Source organism: Panthera uncia, assembly GCF_023721935.1.
Source record: "Panthera uncia isolate 11264 chromosome E2 unlocalized genomic scaffold, Puncia_PCG_1.0 HiC_scaffold_19, whole genome shotgun sequence".
Lineage (NCBI taxonomy): Eukaryota > Metazoa > Chordata > Mammalia > Carnivora > Felidae > Panthera > Panthera uncia.
The window spans coordinates 6912980-6931298 of NW_026057588.1; the positions used below are offsets into that span (position 1 = coordinate 6912980).

Sequence of the window (18319 nt, forward strand, 5' to 3'; positions counted from 1 at the left end):
CCCACCAGGGCCGCTCCGAACTGGCTGGTGTTCGCGCTGGTAGCCGGGCCGCCGGGGGGGCCGGGGGCGGGGGCTCCTCGGCGCCCAGCCCCGCCCCGGCCATGTCGCCGGTGCCGCCGTCGCCCTCGCCGGTGCCCACCCCCAGCTCGCCCAGCGGCCCGGCCACCCTCGACTTCACCAGCCAGTTCGGAGCGGCCCTGGTGGGCGCGGCGCGGAGGGAAGGCGGCTGGCAGAACGAAGCCCGCCGGCGGTCCACGCTCTTCCTCTCCACCGACGCGGGGGACGAGGACGGCGGCGACGGCGGGCTGGGCCCCGGGGCGCCCCCGGGCCCCCGGCTGCGCCACTCCAAATCCATCGACGAGGGCATGTTCTCCGCCGAGCCCTACCTCCGGCTGGAGTCCGCGGGCGCGGGGAGCGGCGTCGGGTACGGGGGCTACGGGGCCGGGGGCCGAGCCTACGCGGGCAGCGGGGGCAGCAGCGCCTTCACCAGCTTCCTGCCGCCCCGACCCCTGGTCCACCCGCTGACCGGCAAGGCCCTGGACCCAGCCTCCCCGCTCGGGCTGGCCCTGGCCGCCCGAGAGCGGGCGCTGAAGGAGTCCTCGGAGGGCGGCGGGCCCCCCCAGCCCCCTCCAAGGCCCCCATCGCCCCGCTACGAGGCGCCGCCGCCCACCCCGCACCACCACTCGCCCCACGCCCACCACGAGCCCGTGCTGCGTCTCTGGGGGGCCTCACCGCCGGACCCCGCCCGCCGGGAGCTGGGGTACCGGGCAGGGCTGGGCAGCCAGGAGAAGTCCCTTCCGGCCAGCCCTCCAGCGGCCCGACGCTCCTTGCTGCACCGCTTGCCCCCCACAGCTCCCGGGGTCGGGCCCCTCCTCCTGCAGCTGGGGCCCGAGCCCCCGGCCCCGCACCCCGGGGTGAGCAAGGCGTGGAGGTCGGGGGCCCCCGAGGAGCCGGAACGGCTGCCCCTCCACGTGCGGTTCCTCGAGAACTGCCAGCCCAGGGCCGGCGGCGCGGGCGGAAGGGGGCCCCCCTCGGAGGACGGGCCGGGGGTTCCGCCTCCCAGCCCGCGCCGGTCCGTACCGCCCTCGCCCACCTCCCCGCGGGGCGGCGAAGAGAACGGGCTCCCCCTGCTGGTCCTGCCGCCCCCCGCTCCCTCGGTGGACGTGGAAGACGGCGAATTCCTCTTTGTGGAACCGCTGCCCCCGCCTCTGGAGTTCTCCAACAGCTTCGAGAAGCCGGAGTCGCCGCTCACACCCGGGCCGCCCCACCCGCTGCCGGACCCCCCCACCCCAACCACCCCGTTGCCCCCCGTGCCGCCGCCCGCCGTGGCCGCCGCGCCTCCCACCCTGGACTCCACGGCGTCCAGCCTGACTTCCTATGACAGTGAGGTGGCCACGCTGACCCAGGGGGCCCCCGTGGCTCCCGGGGACCCCCCTCCGCCAGGCCCGCCGGCCCCGGCCGCCCCTGCTCCCCCGGCCCCACAGCCTGGCCCCGACCCGCCGCCTGGCACGGATTCTGGTATCGAGGAGGTGGACAGTCGGAGCAGCAGTGACCACCCGCTGGAGACCATCAGCAGCGCGTCCACACTGAGCAGCCTTTCTGCCGAAGGCGGTGGCAGCGCCGGAGGCGGCGGCGGCGGCGGCGGCGGCGGGGCCGGTGTGGCCAGTGGGCCGGAGCTCCTGGACACGTATGTGGCCTACCTGGACGGCCAGGCCTTCGGGGGGAGTGGTGCTCCCGGGCCACCGTACCCCCCGCAGCTCATGACTCCTTCCAAGCTCCGGGGCCGGGCTCTGGGGACCAGCGGAGGCCTGCGGCCCGGCCCTAGTGGGGGACTCCGGGACCCTGTCACTCCCACCAGCCCCACGGTCTCTGTGACGGGGGCTGGAACGGATGGGCTGCTGGCCCTGAGCGGTTGCACAGGACCCTCATCGGCGGGTATGGCGGGGGGTCCGGTGGCTATAGAGCCAGAAGGCCCACCGGTGCCCTTGCCGTCAGCCTCCTCTCTGCCTCGGAAGCTGCTGCCCTGGGAGGAGGGCCCGGGCCCACCGCCACCACCCCTGCCCGGGCCCTTGGCCCAGCCTCAGGCCTCAGCCTTGGCCACAGTAAAAGCCAGCATCATCAGTGAACTCAGCTCCAAGCTTCAGCAATTTGGGGGCTCCTCGGCAGCTGGTGGCGCTCTGCCCTGGGCCCGGGGAGGCAGCGGGGGAAGCGGGGACAGCCACCACGGGGGAGCCAGCTACGTCCCCGAGAGGACCTCTTCCCTGCAGCGGCAGAGGTGAGCAGGGGGGCCGGGGGGGGGGGGGCTGCTGGTTGGTGACGGAGGCCAGAGGGGCCGATGCTGTGGGCAGCAGGGTCTCCCTTCCCCCTAGCTGTGTCCTTTGAGGGTCCCGGGTGGCAGAGAGAACACAGAAACCAGGCTGGCTTGCCGAAGTCTGTCCCCAGAGAAGCATGCTTTCACAGATACTTTATCTCAGGAGCTTTTGTGGTCTCTTCCCATCACCGTGGCAACCCACATCCCATGAGGAACAAAAAAAGTTACTGACAAAAGAGACCAGAGCACGACTTGCCGATGTCTCGTTTTCATGGTGGGTTGTCAGTTCTGACAGTCCCTGAAGTCTTCGAGTCCCTTGAACCCGGCGCGGCTCAAGATGAGATGCTTTTAGGGGGCAGCGTGTTTGGAGTGTGGTCCTGGAGCCGGGCTTCTTGGGCTTGGGTCTCAGCCCCCGACTCCCAACTGCGTGACCTTAGGCAAAGGCATCCACCCCTCCATAGAAGGGGGACGGGACAGTACCCACCTAAAAGGGTTTTTGAGACGATTGCTTGTGGGCTGTGGTTAGAACACGAGAGGGGGGAGGGGAGGGGCCGCTCACCAGAGCCCAGCGAGTAAAACTGGACAACTGCGGGATGGTGCGCAAGTTTCCCAAGGCAGCTAGCTTAGCTAGGATCACCACTGAGTTCGAGCTCGTTCGAACTAATGAGCTCAGTTCGTCCCTAGGAGCTCCTAGTCTTAGGGAAAGTGGAGTCACATTCCTGAACCGGGCTCACGGAGAGAGTGACGAGAGGTTTCTTAATCCAACCCTTGCCCTTGTCCATCTGCAGAGCTCACTCGAACTTGGAGGGTCCGATGCCCTTTTGGCGATAGTTGAATGTGGTTTTACCAGGCCTTTGAGATCCCAAGGCAACCTGTTGATTCTTTTTAAGAATTCCGGGTAGAGGAGAGGACGCTCTATTTAGTCGACAGGCGCCTCACTGACTATCACCTGCTATGTGCTGGGTGCCCTTCTGGGTGACGGGGACCCCACAGTGGACAAGACAGGTGGAGCCCGGCCCTCGGGGAGCTTGTAGTTTCAGGAGGCAGGGATGGGGGATGGTTAGAGAAGGCCTCTCAAATAACCAGCTAGAAGAACAGAAACTAGAGGACGGGAGGGAGCAGATCACATGGCCACCTGCGGGAAAGTGAGCTAGGCCAGTTCAAAGGCCCTGAGGCAGGACTGTCCCCGAAGGGAGCGAAAGGGATGAGGGGAACCTTTTTCTCCCCTTGTTTCTTCTCTCTTTCATCTCCCTCTCCTCATCTCTCCCCCCCTTTCTCTGTCCCCTGTCCCCTTCCATCTCTCTCCCCTGAACGCTCACCTTCTTTTTGTTCCCCTCTCACCGTCTCCCTGTCTTCCACTCTGCTGTGACTGGCCATACCCCCAAAAGGCAGTATAGAGTAGTGGTTAAGAGCTCAGACTTTGGTGCCATATAACCGGGCTCTGCCACTTCCTGGCTGTGTGTCCTTAGGCAAGTTGCTTAACCTCTCTGTGCTGTTGATAATAATAGTAACCTGCATCAGGGTCGTCCTGGGGAATAAACTGAGATGCGATCTGTAAAGCACTTGGAACAATGCCTGGCACACGTGAGCATCAGTGAGTGGTGGCGATTATTATTATTAGCACTTAATGTCTCTTTTTCTTTCATCTCTCTTGACTGTCACCCTCTCCCTGACCTCTCGTTCTTCTCTCCCTTCACTTCTGTCCTGCCATCTGTCTTGCCCCCGTCGCCCCTTCTATCTCTTCCCATCTCTCCGCCCTGGCTCCGGTGTCTCCTCTTCTCTCCCCTGTGTCTTGACCCCTGCCTCTTTCTCACCCCGCCACTGCCCTCCAAACCCCCTGCCTCCCCCCCTGCCCCCTTGTCACATTCCAGACTCTCCGAAGACTCCCAGCCCTCGCTCCTCTCCAAACCCGTCAGCAGCCTGTTTCAGAACTGGCCCAAACCACCTCTGCCGCCACTCCCCACGGGAACTGGGGTCTCCCCTTCCGCCGCTGCAGCTCCGGGGGCCACGTCACCCTCAGCCTCCTCCTCCACGTCCACCCGCCACCTCCAGGGCGTGGAGTTCGAGATGCGGCCGCCTCTGCTCCGCCGGGCCCCCAGCCCCTCACTGCTGCCCGCCTCGGAGCACAAGGTCAGCCCTGCGCCCAGGCCCTCGTCCCTGCCCATCCTGCCTTCTGGACCCTTGTACCCGGGCCTCTTTGACATCCGTGGCTCCCCAACCGGAGGGGCAGGAGGCTCCGCTGACCCTTTCGCCCCCGTCTTTGTGCCACCACACCCCGGGATGTCCGGGGGGCTTGGTGGAGCCTTGTCAGGGGCCTCCCGCTCCCTCTCACCAACCCGCCTGCTTTCGCTGCCCCCGGACAAGCCCTTCGGCGCTAAACCTCTGGGGTTCTGGACCAAGTTCGACGTGGCTGATTGGCTCGAGTGGCTGGGCTTGGCTGAGCACCGAGCACAGTTCCTGGACCACGAGATTGATGGCTCCCATCTGCCCGCCTTGACCAAGGAAGATTACGTCGATCTGGGCGTGACCAGGGTGGGCCACCGCATGAACATCGACCGGGCTCTCAAATTTTTCCTGGAGAGGTGATGGCTGGCCTGGACGGACCAGCCCGTCCACAGAACCCTTGAGCCTACTGGCCTCTTAACCTCTGACCCCTGACCGTCATTATCTCCCCTGGGCCAGGGACTCTGCTAGAACTGCGCCCTGCCCTCGTCTCCCAAGGCCGGAGGTCACCGGTTGGCCAGATCCCCGGCCAGACATTTGCACCTCACAGGAGGGGGCAGCTGACACAAGACTGTGTGTGAAGCAGGGAGCAGGGGGGGTGGTGATGGAGGAAATCGCAGAGGGGGATGGAGAAGGAGGGAAGGGTCGGTTCTGGGGAGGGGGAACAGACAGAGCCATAGGGGGTCAGCCCTGAGCCTGATTGGATGGGGTTTGTCCCCGGCCGCAGGGGAAGGGGGTGCCCTCAGATTCCACCACCTGCCGCTCCTCTAACAACCCTTCCCCCCCCTCCAGGCCCCTGGGCTCTCCCCACCCTCCCCCCTCCCCAGCACACACACACAGCAGCCCCCCACCCCGGCCTCTTGCACGCCCCTTTGCACGCCTGCTTGCCTCTCTCTTCTCCCCGGGCTACAATTTTGCACAAATTTGCCCTCTCGCTGTCTTGCACACTCCGCCTTCGCTTCCGGCTCGCGAGGCCCTCTCAGCGCTCAAACACCGACCCCGCCCCCCCCCCCCCCCCCCCCCTGCTTTCCCTAGCTCACATTGCATTTCTTCTCTTCTGCCACATTCCATACCTTTACTCTCTCAGACTCTTGTCCTTGGTGCCCTCCCGTGCACACCTCACTTCTGAAAATCTCTAAACCCTTGCTGCAGACACACTTGGGACACCCCTTCCCCCACCCCCTCCCACACTCTGTGCACGCATACTTATTCTCCGGAGCACACCTGCCTTTGTTCAGCTTTTGCACACTTGCTATCCCGTGCACTTTTCCTGACACGCTTCCATCCATTCTGTTTAAGCATTAGCCCCTTCTTGAACCCCCACATTTCTACTCGACCTGCCTGTCCCTGTTGCAGGGACACTCCCCTGCACCTCCCCCCCCCCCCCCCCTCTTTTCTCGCCCCCCCCCCCCACCCCCCCCCCCCCCCCCAGGAACTGCTTGTCTTTCAAATGCTCATTCCCTTCCTCTTCGCCAGCCAGCCCCCGCCCCCCGCCCCGTTCCCTTGCACCCTTCTTTTCCAGATCTCTGTCCTGCTTCATTCTCTTTTGTGCACTTTCTCCCACCCTCACTCTTGCACACAGCCTCTGCAGCGCTCTCACTGCTCTCGCGAAGCCGGGTCCTTCCTCTGACAACGTTCCTGCACGCCGTGGCTTTGCTGCACACTCATTCTCGAATGTCTGCTTGTCCTCGCCGGCTCCTGGGTGACTTTTTCCATCTCCCCGGGGGAACCCTACCACCTCTCTCCTTCTGCACACGTGTCTCCGTCCACACACTCTGGGGCTGAGCTATCCCCGCTTTTCCGAGCATCCTTACTTCTTGTTCCTGTGGAGGAACAGCTCGTGCAGACCTTCTGACCCTGCCTATTTTCTTCCCTCTCCACACTCCTTTCTCCTTCTGGCCAGAGAAGACCCTAGGCAAGCCCCCTTGTTGCTCACTGTGGCCTCCATTCTTCCTCTTCTCCCTGCTCCAGTCTGTGACTTCTTGCACACCCTCTCTCGTCTCGCTCTTCCTAGTTCTTCCTGGACCATCTCTCCATCCATTTTGCACGAAGACCCCCCCCCCCCAACCTTTCTTTCTCTCAGAGAAACTCCCTCTCCCTCCAGCATGGCTGTTCCTTCCTGCACGCTCCCCCACCCCCACTCCCTTTATTCCTGGGGCTTGGGAACTTTAAGCCACCCCTTCCCCTGAGAAGCCCCCTCTCCTACTGTGGGTAAAGGGGGGAGGGCATCGCCCTCAGGTCCCCCTCATGTTCAGCTGCCAAAGAAGGGAGCTCCCCCTCCTTTCCCCAAGCCCATTCCCCCTCTGCTGCCCCCTACCCCCCAGGGGGGGGCGCTCCGTCCATGGGGGGAGGGTGCTTGCAGCCCTCTCCCCTCACCACGTCAGGGATCTGCGGGGAACCATGTGGGAGGGTCGTGGGAGGGGGGAGGGATGGCAAGGAGGGGGGCAGAGGTCGCGCTGGGCCCCTACCCGCCCCCTCCCCCTTGTCGGATGCCCCCCGTCCGCAGGGGGCCTGCGCGGCGCCCGTCTATCAAGGGCTTGTTCATTCTGGATGGGTGCCGCGGGGTTGGGGAGGGTGTAGGGGGTGGGGAGGGGGGAGGAGAGGTCGGGGTGGGGGGTGGGGAAGGGACTGGATGGGGCAGCGCGGGGTGGAGAGGATAAAGCAAAAAGAGGAACAATAATGAAAATACAAAATACAAAAAAAAAAAACAAAACAAAACCCTAGAACACACACACACACAACAACAACAACAAAAAAAAAATCCAGAAAAAAAACCTGAAATAAAAGCCCGAGAATTGTCTTCCAAGGGGGGTGGGAGAAGAAAAAAGGAGGGGGGAGGATGAGGACGTCAGGTTCTCGCTGAGACAGGGATTGGCATGGGTTGAAAGCCCCCGGCGCCCACCCGGGTCTTCCCTCTCGCGAGCCTCTCAGTTCATCCCTCAAGGGATCGGGACCCAGGCGTCCGTTCGCAGGGACTGGGGGAAGATGAGGGAGGCGGGATTATATTACGGGGGTTCATCCCTACCCCCCCCCCATATCACCTCCCTCGCCCTGACTCCCCACCAAGATTTTGCAGAGAGAAATGGCTTTTGTACCAGGTCATTCTTTATAATTAAACTCACAGTATCCACCCCCCTCGAGCCGGCCCCGCCTCCTTCCTGGGGAGGCCACGCCCCCTACCCTCGGGGGTTCCGCGTGGGTAGCCCGAGCCAGCCGGGCGGTGTGCGAGCGCAGCCGGGGCCCGCCCCCCGAGCGTTAGACTTCCGCGGTCGGCTCCGCCCCCAGGGCCTCGAGCATGCGCCGCCGGACCAGGGAGCGGCGCAGGTGCAGGCGGTAATCGGCCAGCAGCAGCTCGTCGTGGCGCACCAGCGGGTGCCCGAGCCCGCGGAGGCGGAGGCCGCAGCGCAGCAGACGCGAGCGAGTCTGGAAGTCCGCGACCGTGATGAGCCACCTGCGAGGGGCGGGGCCAAGAGGACAGGGACGGGGCGGAGACCTAAGGGAATCGCTGGTGGTCCCTGCCTGGTCCCTGTTCGTTTACCCACTCGGGTTCCTCATCCCGTCACTCTGTCCCGAAACCCCTCCGCAGCCCTGACCTCTCGCCGAGGTCCACCCGGACTTCGACCCTCGCACGGGTCGTTCTAGGTCCCTTCTTCTCTCAATCTAATTCTGTCCCCTGGTCGTCGTCTGTCGAGGCTCCCCGTCTTTTCGAACCGCCGCTCCAGGGCCCGCCCCTTTCTTTGTCCAGTCCCGCCCCCTCAGTGAGTCTCAGGCGCGTCCCCAGATTTAGGTTTCTCCCGGTCCCGCCCCCAACCCGACCCTCCAGGTCCCTTGCCCACCCGATCCCTCCTGGCCCCACTCTTCCAATGTGCTCGGCCCGGGCTCCGCCCCCTCATAGCCGCCTTCCCAGGCTCCGACCCCACGCTTCGGTTTTATCCGTCCAGGTCACCACCTGGGTCCCTCGAAGTCCATTTCCTCACTCCAGATCCTGCCTGCTCTCTGATCTCACCTGGCCCTGCCCCCGCCCTGCGCTCACTCTCGGCTCCGCCCCTTCCCGGTTCTCACACTCTGCCCCGTCGTCCCGCACTTTCACCACCAGCCGGACCCAAATCCGGTGCTTCCAGACTCAGTCCTGCTCTCCTTCCCTTCCCGGCCCCGAGTGGGACTCGGCGCCTTGGCTCTGGCTCCGCCCCTCCCTCCACCTCCCTAGGCCACACCCCTCACCTCCTCCACTCCAGGCCGCGCAACCTGCTCCCCGCCGCCAGGCCCTTCCCGGTCGCTCCCAGCCTGGGATCCGCCACAAACTCACCTGTCCCGGCACCCCGCCGTCCCACAGATGACGTTCGTATTTTCAAAACGGATACTGGTCACGCGCCCGCTCTCCATGGCCCCGGGTAACTCGGCCTCCAGAGCCTCCAGCACCTCCAGATGGGTAAAGTCCTCCTCTGGCTGGAGGAGTCAGGAGAGAGCGCCTCAGCATGTGACACTCGTGGGCAGCAAGGTTCCGGAAGCCCCCACCTTAGACCCACCTGTAGAAGCTGCCAGAATCCCAGGTGACATTTGAGGGGCAAGCTTCACACTCTATCTCGGGAGCCTATCGCTCTAGTCAGACCCGGGAGAACAGGTATCTCTCAGGTAGAAAAGCATCAACTGTCATTCTAGGTCATTCTCCAAAAATATCAGTTCTCACCAGGCGGATTTGCCAGTAGTCAATGAGCAGTTGGCTTAAATAATTCGCCAATTTGGTCAACTTTACCAATCTACCAAAAACTTTTCCAGCAACCTGCATTGGATGACAGACTTTTAGCGGCTCTTAAAGATCCCGCAAGGATTTAAGTTGTACACGTTTCCGTTTATGTTCCTATCAGCATTTTAAGGAATGTCCGGTTGCAAAAAATAATAATAATAACAATAAGGGTCATAGGGGGTTTGACTTGTCATTCGGAAACATATTGATCACTAACCACATTTTTAGCGTGAGATTACCATCCAGAAGGTGATATCCCATCATCAGAACATATAAAATTGCTGAGAAAATAGGGTGACATCATGACATCGGTCACCTCCAGGAAGGCAAGCTGTGCCATGTATGTGAGGAGGAGGCGGGGTCCCCTGTCCAAAGCCACAAAGAAGAGGAGGGATGGGCTCGGAATGAGCTCCTAGAACAAGGACAACAATCTCTGTGTTGGGGTAAAGTCACACAGATCACCTGAGGGAGTGCGTCTGAGACCAGTGCCTGAAACACGGGAAGCGTCCCATTAAGGTCAGCTCTTCTCGGGTAACTTTTGAGCGAGAACCTAACAGATACCTCTGCTGACCGATGGCAGCGATTGCCAAAGGATTTGTACCAGGAATGACCGGTTCACCGAATCTGCCCAAGACATGGGTTTCATCTTGAGTCTCTGCTGTATTTGCAAACTTAACAGAATTGCATAGGATCGATTAGCAGGTCACTGGCCTTCCTTTGTTTTTTTTTTTTTTTAATTTAAATTTTTTATGTTTATTTTTGAGAGAGTGAGAGAGAGGCAGAGCGTGAGCAGGGGAGAAGCAGAGAGAGAGGGAGACACAGAATCTGAACAGGCTCCAGGCTCTGAGCTGTCAGCATAGAGCCCAACGCGGGGCTCGAACTCACAAACCGTGAGATCATGACCTGAGCAGAAGTCGGACACTTAACCAACCGAGTCACCCAGGTGCCCCTAGGACACCTGCCTTTCAGCCTCAGCCCTTCTCTGCCCCTCGTTCTCCCGCTCTCTCTGCCCCTCCCAGGTCATCAGTGACAAATGTGACGTCTGACCCTTTGGCAAATTCATAATCAATTTTTAGCGACCTGTCCTGTGCCGAGCCCACAGCTGGCCAGCTGCAGAGCCTAGATTGAAGCCCTGCCCACCTCATTTCTGAGCCTGCTCCCTTTCTATCGTCCCACCCAAGCTGTGCAGAGACTGGGGGTCTGGGGTCCCAGGGGCAGGGGGCCACTCACCGAGGTCTCCATGCACAGACAGAGAGGCTGGGCAGCGGGTGGTGTGGGAAACCTCCGGAGGCATGGTAGCTCTCGGTCCAGCGCCTCGTATTCTGCAATGACCTGACGCAGGTACTGCTTCCTGGGGAGAGAGCGAGCGGGCAGGGACCTCGGCGGTCAGGGAGGGGGCTGTCATCGCCCCCCAGGGGGGCTGAGATCAGAAGTCATGAGACCAGGGGCCACTCACGAGGATCTGACAGGCCTGCCCAGGCTCCGAGTCTGCGTCTCCTCTAGGGTCTCCATGTCCACAAGGAGGGCTCCTGGGGATGGAGACCGGGTGTCAGCCGCCCTGCGCACCCCTCAGACGTTATTCGGCTTCAGCGGGCTTCCCCGAGTGTTGTCCGTACCATTCCCGAATGGCTCTTATGCCAGTTACCGGGCTATTTATTGACTCTCAGCTCCCAACGCCCCACTGCATCCACTCCGTCGGTGATCCCCGGGCGGGGACTCTCCTAACCGCTGCTCTGCTCCGACTGCTGGGTTCCCGTTAGGCTCTGCCCACAGGGGGCGCTAGAGAGGGGCTGCAAGGCAGGAGGAAGAGGGAGGGAGGGACTCGCCCGGTTTTGCTTCCCATTCCGCAGCACCCCCGACACCATTTGAACCCGGTGTGTGGTTTTCTCACCGTCTCAGAACCGGCCTCCTGAGGCCAACCAGACCGACAACAGCCGCCGATCGGCCCTTCTAGACGACCCCTCCCTCTACTAACTGGTCTCTCTTGTGGCCAACCGCTAGTTGTCCCCCATAATCCGTTTTCCCCTTCCTCTGCAGTCTTCGGGTTTTCCCCGGCACACAGCCGCCCAACTAGAGACATCAGTTCCCAGCATCCCTTGCGGCCGCGTGTGGCCATGCGAGCGAGTTCTCGCCGACGGTGTTGGGGGAGGGAGGGGTGCAACTTTGGGCTCATTTGTTGGACTCGCTGCCCCTTCCCTCGGACGGAAGCGTGACCGTAGCGACGAGCCAGCTTCCGCGAGGCTAGAGCAACAATGCGGCGGGAACCCGGGTCCCCGCGTCATCTCATGCGGCTGGGATGTCCCAGCAAGCCGGACCGCCTGATCCCCTGTCGCGCTCTCGTCTTAACGCCATTGCGTTTGGGGGTGTCTCTTTGTTGGGGCAGCCGAACAGAGAGCAGGTCGTGACGCTGATCACGCTCCTGCAGGCCATAAACAATTTCACAGAGCACCAACGTCAGCCGAGGCCTCTCTGTGACCAGGGCGGGCCGAGATAAAAATAAGGCCACTCCGGAGCCTCGTCTCAACACGACAGAACATGAACACCGCCCGAACCACAAAATGACCAAAGAGCCTCCGCTTGGTTTAGAGCTGATGCTGCTTCGTTCCCGCCCACGGTGTTAGCGCCGTTCATTCCTCCTGCGTCACAGACTTGCCTCCACTTCCTGCCAGCATCCCAAGCCTGCTCCCCCGAGGGCTCCCAAAGTCACCTAACCTAACAGCCCCTCCTAGGGCATTCCGTGTGTTAGGGACTCCCTCGGTACAAGCCAATAAACTCAGCGGTGTGCTGGTAAATGTTTAATTAATCTCTTTCTCGCTCTCAAATGTTTCATTAATGTCACGCTCCCTGTCTCTCTGTCTCTCTCACACACACAGATTGTAGCATTTGCCAGTTTTCACGCTGTCAATATACCCACCATGACCAATTTCATGCTCCCCACGGTTTTAACAACCAGCTTGCAAACCTTAACAATCGGCTCTTGCGAGCAGGGACAGGCTGTCTCCAGCACACGGTTATGTCACAGCTATGCTCCTGGCGGTCTTTGACTTTCCGGGTGTTGACATAGCTCAGTTTGTACCATCGGAAATCCCCTTCTCTGGTCCCCATCCTCCACCTTCCCATCTGTTTGCGCAGGGCAGCTGGGACGATCTTTCCATCTCAGCGCCCCTCGCTCACAAACCACCAGCGGCTTTCTCTCGCCTTCAGAATAAAGTCCTCCCCGAGGCGGGGACTTGCGCCTCAGTGCGTGATCTGGGGAGCCGCACCTTGTTTGAGACACAGCATTGTGGGGTCCACCCCAGACCTATGGGATCAGAATCTGCATTTTAGCAAGATCCCCTTTGAGAAGCGCGGGCCCTGCGTGCGGTAACCCCCGTTGGCTTCTCCAAGCTATACTGGCCTCCTCTACACCCCTCCAACACCGCGATCCCTACAGATCCATCCATGGAATAACAATAATAGCTCTATGTTTACAGGCCTTTTTATTTATTTATTTTTATTTTATGTATTTATTTTGAGAGACAGAGAGAGAGAGAGAGCAGGGGAAGGGCAGAGTGAGAGAGAGGGAGAGAAAGAGAATCCCAAGCAGGCTCTGTGCTGTCAGCACAGAGCCTGATGTGGGGCTTGAACTCGTGAACCGTGAGATCATGACCAGAGCCGCAACCAAGAGTCGGGCGCCTAACCAACTGAGCCAGCCAGGCGCCCCATATATGTTTACAATCCCTTTTAAAAAGCCAAGCACTCGGGGCACCTGGCTGGTTCAGTCGGGAGAGCATGGCAATTCTTGATCTCGGGGTTTTGAGTGCAAGCCCCACATTGGGCGTAGAGCTTACTTTAAAATAAAAAGCCAACCACTTTCAAAAGTGTTTTCCGCTGCATCCTCACGACTACTTTCTGATGAAACGGAGGCGTAGAAAGATTACGTGACCTGCCCAAGGTCACGCAGCCGTAAGTGATAGAATCAGGATAAAAATCCAGGCGTCTGGATCCAGACCCTGTGTTCTCAGTCTCCCCAGTCTGCTGTCTGTCCTCCACTCTCATCTAGACAATGTGCTCTACCCTCCAAAAGGTCCCAGTCTGGCAGGGGAAGCAGTCAGTGCAAAGGGCAATACGAGCTACAGTGGCGGTGTCACAAGGTGAAAGGGAAGCCCAGTCTCGGGGCAATCAGGGGAGGCTTCCCGGAGGAGGTAATGTCTACAGTAAGACCTGGGGATAAGGAGGAGCTTGCCAAATAAAGAAATGGCAGGAAAAAGATGTCTATGCAGAGGACCACCAGGGACTAAGGTCTTTAAGCACAAGAGAATATGGCCATCCTCAGGAACTTCTCAGACTTCTCTTCAGCCCCAAGCTAAGAAGCAGTTATTGCATTTGTAGGTTATTAATTATTTGTGAGATGGTGTATTTCATGTCCGCCCTCTTTGCATGAGAACAGGCTGGGTCATTTCATTCATTAGGCACCATAGGCAAAGCGCTTGGGACCCACGGGCTGGCTTTCTTTCTTTCTTTCTCTCTTTCATTTATTTATTTTGAGAGAGAGAGTGTGAGTGGGGGAGGGGCAGAGAGCCAGAGAGAGAGAGAGGGGGAGAGAGAGAGAGAGAGAGAGAGAGAGAGAGAGAGAATCCCAAGCAGGCTCTACGTGTCAGCACAGAGCTCTACGTGGGACTCCATCTCACAAACCGTGAGATCATGACCTGAGCTGAAATCAAGAGCCAGACGCTTCACTGACTGAGCCACCCAGGCGTCCCGCCACCGGCTTTCTGTCGGCCGATGCCAACCTGGTAAGTTAAAAAGTGTCACTCGTCCCAAAGTACCACCAAGAAAGCCACAAAGCTGAAATGAACAAATATTGATCTACAAAACTGGCCAACTCGTCAGCTCAGTTCCACTCAACTTTTCTGGAGCCAAACATAAATTATATTTGTCAGGCGGGTGCCTCAGTCCAGATTAGAGATGATGTGGGGCAGGGATCTCCAAAGGAAAAGAGGCCTTCAAAGACACTAAAAAGACACCCACTCAGCCATTCCCATCCTTCTTCCCCCCGTTTGAGAAGTGTCCATCCCTCCTCCATGCAGCTCAGGGGAGGCTCCCCACTCTCCTTTCTCCGAAGGCATCCCATCCAGTTTGAACCAATGCCTTGCAACTCTTACCGTTTGTTGTAATCACCTGGCAAGCATTCAAAAACTATGGGTGCAAGAACCCAAGTCCTAGAGATTCTGGTTAAGTTGGCTCTGAAGCGGGTTTGGGTATAGATGTTTTGGTTTTAAATCCTCCCACCTTATGTAGGGCCAGAGTTGAGGACCGCTGACTAAAATAATCATGATAATCTTTTTGCCAGGGGTCGAGACAAAGTGAGTGGGTGACTGAGTGATGGCCAAAAAGACGTGAGGAGGGATCATGTGGGGGCTCTTAAGACGAACAACCCTCTGCAAGTGATGCCTGGAGCTGTGGCAGCCATTTTGTGGCCATGAGGTAAGCAGGCTGGTGTGCAAGGGAGATACATCCCGGACTAAAACATAGGGAAATAAAAGCTGGGTTCTCAATGACATCATTGAGCTGCTGAGTCCACCAAACCCAAACCCCACCCCACTTCCAGGCTTCCTTTTGAGTGATGGTGGCTCTCCTCTTCTTTCTTCTACACTAAGTCCAATTTTTATTACATGCTAGCCAAATGCATCCCCAATACATATTGATTGAGTGAATGAATGAATGAGTGAGTGAATGACGTGTGTAGGGGGCAAGTAGGGAGCCCTGGAGCACGAGCCTGAAGTTGTCAGCTTGTGGCCCACCACCCAGGGTCTGAGGCTGAGGGGCTGGGACTCCATCCCAGAAGTGTTGGAGAAGGAAGGGGGGGTGTGAGCAGAGGAGGGACAGGGTCAGTGCTGGCAGTCAGATGACCCCCCAGAAGCCAAATGGGGGATGGGCTTGAGGAGAGAAACCGGAGACCGGGAGTTAGATAGGGAAAGAGGAAGAGGACAAGACCTGTGCTGGCGCTGTGGGGATGGAAAGGCAGGGAGACAGGGCAACGGGAGCGGGCAGGAAGATGGGGCTGGGGACCAAAGGCTGTGGGCGGAAGTGGGGGTGGGCAGTATCTGGGGTCTAGCCCACTGGCCATGTTGGCAGTGGGACCACTGAAGGTGGGCAGGACGGAGGAGGAGCGGCTTTGGGGTTAGCTGCTGAGCTCAGTGAGGGAGAAAAGGGGAGCGTGAGGGACCAGGGCAGAGCACCTAGGGAGACCACAGCCTCAGAAGAGTTTTTAAGGCCCCAGAGGCTCATGGGAAATGTAGTTCTGGGTCCAGACCATCGGCCAGGGAACCGCAAAGGTTCATGAGACATGCGATCTAAGGGCCAAAAGGTGCCACCCAGGAATCTGGTCAACATCAGAGTCTGGGATGGCTCTCTGGTAGGCCAGTGACTCGCTTAAGGCCACACTGCAAGCCAATGTTACCACACAGTGCACGGATGAAGGAAACTCCCCCTGCCCCCCCCCCACCCCCCCCCCCCCACACACACGCACTCACAAGGCTCAGTACCTGCCTCCCTGTGCATGCTGGGGTTGCCAGTGGTGGAGGAGCACAGGGTCTCCACCTCTTGCTGCATCCTGGGAAGGCGGGTGAGGGATGTCTCAGGAGGATGGGGAGAAGAACCCTGACTCGCCCACCCTCTCCAGCTCCTTCTCTCCACGGCCGCCTCCTCCTTCTTCTCTTTGAAGCCCCGGGGGAAAACCATGGAAGAACTGGAAGGCTGAGACCACATAGGAATGTGGATTCCCCTAACCTCTGGGAACCCAACGAGTTCCAAATGCTGTGTGCCCTGGTTCCTTCTCTGCCACTTTCCCGTGTCTTCCTCTGTCTCTCCAGATCTCCTTGGGACTCTGCCTCTCCCCGCCTCTCTCCCTCCCCAGTCCTCTTTCTCTCCCCATGTCTCCACCACCCTCCCGCTTTTACTCTCTCCCCATCTCTTCCCCCTGATCTCTCCCCATCTCTCCTCCACTCTTTCCCTTGATTTCTCTGCCCTCTTCCCGCCCACTTCTCTCCCCCTCTCTCCCTCCATCCCCCTGGACTCCTCGGCTAGTTTCCCCACCATCTCCCCAGCCCTCCGGCCCTCTTCAGAGTCTGCCTCTCTCCAAGCCTACCTCTCTGTTTCCCTACCTCTCTCCCCACCTCTCCCCAGCCTCCTTTATCCATCTCTCTTCTCTCATAACTGGCTCCCCTGCCCTCTGTCATCCCTTTTCTGGTCCCACTTGCCCTCCGCTCATCCCTGTCTCACGCAGGAACTGGTTAGACACAGGCCAGATTCAAACAGAAATGGGATTCTATATGGGGTGGGGGGAAAGCTGGTCAGGGCACCTGGTTGCCATGGTACCTCCAGAGGGAGGGGGAGGGGCTGGAGGTTCCATCTCCTGGCTGGGAGGGAAAAAGGAGCAGGGGGTCGGGGGGCCTGGACCTCTGGGTCTAAGGGAGGAAGGAAAGAGAGCCTGGATTCCTGGATCCAGAGGAGAACGGTCTCGGGGGCGCCTGCGCCTGAGTGCAGGAGTAAAAGGGCTGTGCCAAGCAGGTGTCCCTAAGGCAACTCTTTCTTCTCAGTCTGCAGAGGTCTCAGCAGGAACTGTGAGAGAAGAGACTGGGCTTGCTTAGTTATGCCGTCTGTCCTTCCATCTCTGTCTCTGTTACCTGTATCTCTAGTCCTCTGCTCTCCACTCCCATATGGTCTCTGCCTTGAATGCCCATTATTCCTGCCTGATACGCATAGATTCTCTGCTTTCTAGCCTAGTGGCACCTTGATTTTCTCAGTGATTTCTTCAGGGGCGAGCTTAAAAATCAATCTAGAATGCAGAGTCAACCCCTGGACTTTTGCTGGATACAAGAGGATCTTTCTTTTTCCAGCATGGTTGCCAGGCTGGTCAGAGTCGAGGTTGGAGCTGCGGGGGGCTATCACATCACCATACGGGGAGAGAACGTGCCTGGCGAGGAAAGCAGAAACCAAAGATGCAGACAGATTCCTGATGATGGTGATTGGGAAACCTGGATCCGGCCATGGCTGAAGCTGTCATCCACTCAATTAATTCCCTGTTATGCTGAAGTCCTTTGAGTCTCTGTCATTGCCAGTTAAAACATTCCTCACTTAGGGGCGCCTGGGTGGCTCTGTCGGTGAAGCATTCAACTTTGGGTCAGATCATCATCTCACACTTCATGGGTTCGAACCCCGCGTCAGGCTCTGTGCTGACAGCTCAGAGCCTGGAGCCTGCTTCAGATTCTGTGTCTCCCTCTCTCTCTTCCCCTCCCCCGCACATGCTCTCTCTCTCTCTCTCTCTCTCTCAAAAAATGAATAAACATTTTAAAAAATTAAAAAAAGAAAACAATCCTCGCTTAAAGAGACTCAGTTCCCGTTCCTCTGTGGCCCTGACTCCCTTTAGTCACCCTGATGTCTTTATCTCCCATCAGGCTGTCTTTCTCCATTTCTGGCGGCCAGCCCCATCCCTATAGGACACGAGACATCTTTCATCCCCATGACAACAGGCACAAAAGCCCCCACAGCCCCTCGAGCTCTAGCTCTCCTGCCTGCGGACTCTCTCTCTTGCTTCCTCTCCTCTCCATTCCCACGGTTCTGACCCGCAGGCTTCGTCTTCTCCTGCCTGGACCCTTGCCCTCCCCCTCCTCATTCCTTCCCAAAGGGTTTCACACGGGTCTTTCTGCTCCCTGAGCTGACCTGCCCCTCCCCAGCTTGCAGCCCTCCCATGGCTCCCCAGTGCCCCCAGACAATGAGCATGTGAGATCTGCACCGTCTGGTCCCACCCTCCTCTCCCACCCACCTCACCCCTCCAAACACTCTCCAATCCTTCCCGCCTTGGTCCTGTTTTCACTCTCCACCTCCCGTGCCTTCTGCCTGGAATGTTCTTCCCCGTCACTCCAGAGCGGGGTCTACCTATCCTGGTAGACCAGAAGCTCCTAATTTATCTCTGACTCTCCAGTGTCATCCCAGCCGGAATGCGTTGAGTGGGTAAATGAATGACTGTTCCTATTGCTGTGACCCATGCTCAGCAGTCT

The 18319-nt window shown here is 59.2% G+C and overlaps 2 protein-coding genes across 2 annotated transcripts in view; one reads left to right on the top strand and one right to left on the bottom strand.

Annotated features, from left to right (window-relative positions):
• Window positions 1-5359, top strand: part of SHANK1 (SH3 and multiple ankyrin repeat domains 1) — a 41989-nt gene extending 36630 nt beyond the window's left edge. Inside the window, 2 exon segments of the mRNA XM_049621682.1 lie at window positions 77-2275; window positions 4183-5359. Of these exon segments, the coding sequence (XP_049477639.1) occupies window positions 77-2275; window positions 4183-4897 (2914 nt within the window). The 3' untranslated portion in view covers window positions 4898-5359.
• Window positions 5360-7465: 2106 nt separating this feature from the next.
• On the bottom strand, window positions 7466-16852 carry CE2H19orf81 (chromosome E2 C19orf81 homolog). Its single transcript, XM_049621662.1, has 5 exons — window positions 15806-16852; window positions 10735-10807; window positions 10509-10629; window positions 8841-8980; window positions 7466-7985 (listed from the first exon to the last, which is right to left on the bottom strand). Exons 1-5 carry the CDS (start codon window positions 16356-16358, stop codon window positions 7790-7792), a joined length of 1083 nt encoding a protein of 360 aa, XP_049477619.1. The 5' UTR covers window positions 16359-16852; the 3' UTR covers window positions 7466-7789.
• Between the last annotated feature and the right edge of the window lie 1467 nt (window positions 16853-18319).

Coding starts and splice junctions, on each gene's coding strand:
- CE2H19orf81 (XM_049621662.1), bottom strand. CDS start 16,358: ATGGTGGGGAAACTAGCCGAGGAGTCCAGGGGGATGGAGGGAGAGAGG. Junction 8,981..10,508: donor GTCTGTGCATGGAGACCTCG/GTGAGTGGCCCC, acceptor TGACTCCTCCAG/CCAGAGGAGGACTTTACCCA. Junction 7,986..8,840: donor ACGGCGGGGTGCCGGGACAG/GTGAGTTTGTGG, acceptor CGCCCCTCGCAG/GTGGCTCATCACGGTCGCGG.